Raw genomic sequence first — 4,001 nt, forward strand, 5'->3', positions numbered from 1 at the left:
GCCCCGCTCGGGGTTCTCCAGTTTCCAGAGTTCCTTGCTAAATCCGAGGAGAAAAGATGGGGAGGAGGGAAGGGGAGAGGGCATCCCGGCTCCCTCCTGTCACGGGCCGCCGGGACCCTGCCGAGCGGTGCCTCCCGGCTGCTTGTCGGGCTTTCCAGCCTTCCCGTTACCGGGGTTCGAGTAAAATTATCCTCCCCTCGGAGTAAAATCATCCTCCCCTCGGAGTAAAATTATCCTCCCCTCGGTCACGCTCTTTTTTTAACTCGGGTCTGTCGCTGACTTCTCGAACGCGCTGCTTTTCTTGCTCCTGCTGCAGATACGCTTCCGAGCAAGGAAAGGAAAAGGTAATTATTCTCGTTATCCTTTTATCCGAGGCGGGAGCCGCACAGACATGCAGCTGCCGAGGAGCCCCGGGGTTAGATTTAGGACGGGGATTTGTCGGGTTCGCGCTTTCTTTTGCGGTCACTCCCAAACCCCGACAGCCTCGGTTACAACTTTGTGTTTGAAGGCCACCAGACTCGAGTCTTTTCCGAGTCTTTTTGGGGAGAGGAGAGACGAGGGAGAAGGGAATCAGCTCAGCTCCCGGAGCTTCGGGAAATCCCGCTGACGAGGCGGCTTCGGGGCAAAGTTTTATTATGTCTGGTCTTCTTGTTTTACGCAGATAGGAGTCTGGGGAAAATGGGAGGAACTAATCGGCAGGGTCACTTCCTAAATTCCCACATTTAGATTAATTATTACACTGTTACCCACGCACTCGGCGGCTCCTGCTTAATTGCTCGGGAAGTTCAGCTCCTGGAAGGCAGTGAAAAGCCGCTCCGCCCCGCCGGGAAGGGAGATAAGAGGAGTTCCCGGTGTTCCTTTTTTTTCCTGGGGGATCCCTGTGGCCAAAGGCCGCGGTGGCGGGTCCCCGCGGGGCCACGCGTGTCCCTGTCCCAGCCTCGGGCATCTCCCGGCGGGGACCGGGATGGAGAAGGCACAGGAGATGTGGCTCTTCCCGCTCCTGCCAGCGATTTTGGGATTCTCCTCTGGAATGGGGGTTTTTGGAGGCAGGGACTGTCCTGGTTCTGTGGAAATTGCGGGAAGCAAAGCCAGGGGGGTTCGAGAGATGCCCAACCCCGCTCCCCCCCTGCCCGCGGCCCCCGCCGCGTTCACCGGCAACTTCTCCAGGAGTTTGGAACAGCGGGATAACTCAATGCAAGAGAAAAGTAATAAATCAAAACATCCCCCCCCAAAAAAAGACGGGAAAAGGTTTCCTTATGAGCCCCTGGAATGGTGGGCTGGGAGGCACCTGCTCCTCGTCTTCACCTCCCCCCAAAATTCTCTCTCTCCGTGGATTGCCCAGAAATGAGTCCTGGAATAATTTGCCACGTGTAAAACAAGCTACTTGGGTTCATACTAAATACTGAATATTCGCAAAGGCGTTTTTAAAAGTCGTGGGGTGTTGTTTTGGTTTTTTTTTTTTTTTTTCCAGATGATTTGGACCAGGAATTAGAAAATTCGGGTCAGGTGGTTCCTTCGCACCTGACAAAAAAGCGCTGAGTTTTATCAGGTGTTTGTTAACAACCATTGCATGGACAAAAAGAGAGAGACGGAGAGTTTTCTCTTCATGTTTCCCTAGAAAAATTCATTTGTGGTGTTTGATCGGGAGATTGTTTCAAACCAAAATTAAATTTGTTTTGATTTTAAAAACCTTTTTTTTCTTCCTAAAAAAGAATGATTCTGAGAAACTTAAAAACTATTATATAACAGCTAACAAGTTGCTATAGAAATTCACTGTCCAACTGCTGTTAAGAAAGAATCTGAATCTTAATTTAAAAGGCCCGTTTGGTTTGACTGATGCGGGAGAAGTAGGTAATTTAGATACCCGACAGACCCGCAGTGCTGATACTCTTCTCGCTTCTCTGGAAACACATATTTTTTAGAGGTAAAGAGTGCAACAAAGTCCTTGATAACTCCAGTCAGCAAGTCTCAGCTTATCTGTTTAGTCTGTTTTCTAATGTAAATGTTTGTATTTCTGTTTCTATTGTCTGGGACTTTTAACTCCGGTTTCTTTTCTGGGCTGTGTCAGCTTTATACTTGTTTCTGATTTTTTTTTTCATGGAGGTGAGATTTGGAAACGGTGCTTTAAAATATTTGCTCTGGAAGGGCCAACAGCCCCCGGATTCACAAAAATCTTTTGTGAACTCTCAAAATCCCGGAATATATTTCCTTGAATGAACGTGCAAACATTTGCATCGCAGGGCAATGCCCTGATTTTTCCCCTTTTTGGCCTTTCTTGTGCCTGGAATACAAGTGCTTGCATTAAGGTGGTTTTTTTAAGAAGTGGGTGCCTTGGGTTGGAAGTTGATTGTGAGCCTGTGCAAGGAGAAGAGTGTGAGCTCAAGCATTTCGAGCAGGGACTAATTTAGGCCAAAATCAGGGAAATTTGGAAAGCCCAACGCTGAGCAGAGCACAGGCCCCAGGAACACGTCCTGGAACCCAGAGGAGAACAAAAAAAACCAACAGGCTGGGCCAGGGAGGAACGGGGAAGAGGAAGTTGAAATGGAGACGTAAAGAGGGAATTTTGACCCAGTGATTTGAAGTTTGCATGTGGAAGTGAAAATAAGGGTTACTGGGGACAAAAGGGAGAGCACAGAATTGAGAAGCTCGGCCTCCTGTGGAAGGAAAGGCTGGGAAATACCTGAGACTGGAGGCTTCTCCCAAATCCTGGGAGGTGGCTGTGGCTGGGGAATAAAAAAATCAGGGATTGATCGAGCGAAGGAGCTGCTGATCCCCTTTTGGAAAGGACAAATGTGATTAGAAACCGAGAGAAATAAACCCAGGCCGTGACAAGCTTCAGCCGATTCTAGCGGCCTGGATGTGAGCTAGAAAATTCTAAGAGGAAGGAAAAATATCAAGCTGCAGCTCAGAGGGCACGATGAAGGGCTGCTTCCTCTTAGAATGTGCAAAAGAGGAATTAAAAACTAGCTGGATTTTTTTTTAATCTTTTTTTTTTTTAATTATTTGTGGTAAGAGTCATGTAGACTTAATTGAGGGGAACAGCAATAGGATGTAAAAACAAGACACAGGGGACCAAACCCAAGCTCTTGTTTTTGCCAGAGTGAATGGAGAGACACCCCAAATATCCATTTGATTGCAGCAGGGTAAAACTGTTCAAAGGGTTCCATCCTGCTCAAGAAATTGCAGTAAAAATCAGATTTTTTATTGTTTGATCAGTGTGGACGGTGTAGATACAGGTCAGAACATTTAAGATTAGAAATCTTTCGGTCTCTCAGGTCGTTGCACCAAAAATTCAGTGAATCTTGCGTTCCTAAATGTTTGTTTGATGCTGGCACCGAGGAGCTCCAGCACAAGCATTTGGGGCCAGGTAAAGCCTTTGGCTGAGCCAGGGCAGATTTCCTTAGTTCAGATCATGATTTCCATCCATCAGGTGAGGCCTGAAGTCAATTATTCACTTTTAAAGGGGAAAAAAAGAAGTTGTTCACTAATTCGAGATGAAACATTTGATTGAGGCCTGATTTTCTATGGGTTTACCCTGAATTTATTCTGGGACAGCTCTGTTAAGAGCTACTGCTGTAAACAAGACCGGCAGCAGGTCCTGTTCATGGGATTTATGTACTGAAAACTACAGATGTATGTTTTGGAAAGCTGATTTCACCCATTTTTCATCTCAGAGTACACATCTCGCTGGGTATTTCAGAGGCCCATCAGTGCAAAACTCTCCAGTCCAGTTGTTAAGAAAAACAGGGTTTGAAACGGTGGGAAATCCACGACGAGGAGTTAAAAAAAGATGCACCTTGAATAATATTTGTTGGGGTAATATCATGGATGAAATGATATATTAAAAAGAAATCACTCTCTTAGGTCCTTCAGGGAATTCAGGAAATGTGGGGGAGAACAGGGAAAAAGAGTTGGGAAGCATTTTAGTGCAGTAACAGGTCAACCACCAGCACTGCTGACACCGCTCAGCAGTGAGCCTACACGTAACTTGTCTGCTCAGA

The 4,001-nt window shown here is 46.7% G+C and overlaps 1 protein-coding gene across 1 annotated transcript in view; it reads left to right on the forward strand.

Annotated features, from left to right (window-relative positions):
- The first annotated feature begins 1,105 nt into the window (after positions 1-1,105).
- Positions 1,106-4,001, forward strand: part of RUNX1 (RUNX family transcription factor 1) — an 88,054-nt gene continuing 85,158 nt past the window's right edge. Inside the window, exon 1 of the mRNA XM_029964948.1 lies at positions 1,106-1,205. Within this exon, the coding sequence (XP_029820808.1) occupies positions 1,106-1,205 (100 nt within the window). The remainder of the gene's footprint in view (positions 1,206-4,001) is intronic.

This window comes from Manacus vitellinus, unplaced genomic scaffold, assembly GCF_001715985.3.
Source record: "Manacus vitellinus isolate BGI_N305 unplaced genomic scaffold, ASM171598v3 scaffold_86_pilon, whole genome shotgun sequence".
NCBI classification, from domain to species: domain Eukaryota; kingdom Metazoa; phylum Chordata; class Aves; order Passeriformes; family Pipridae; genus Manacus; species Manacus vitellinus.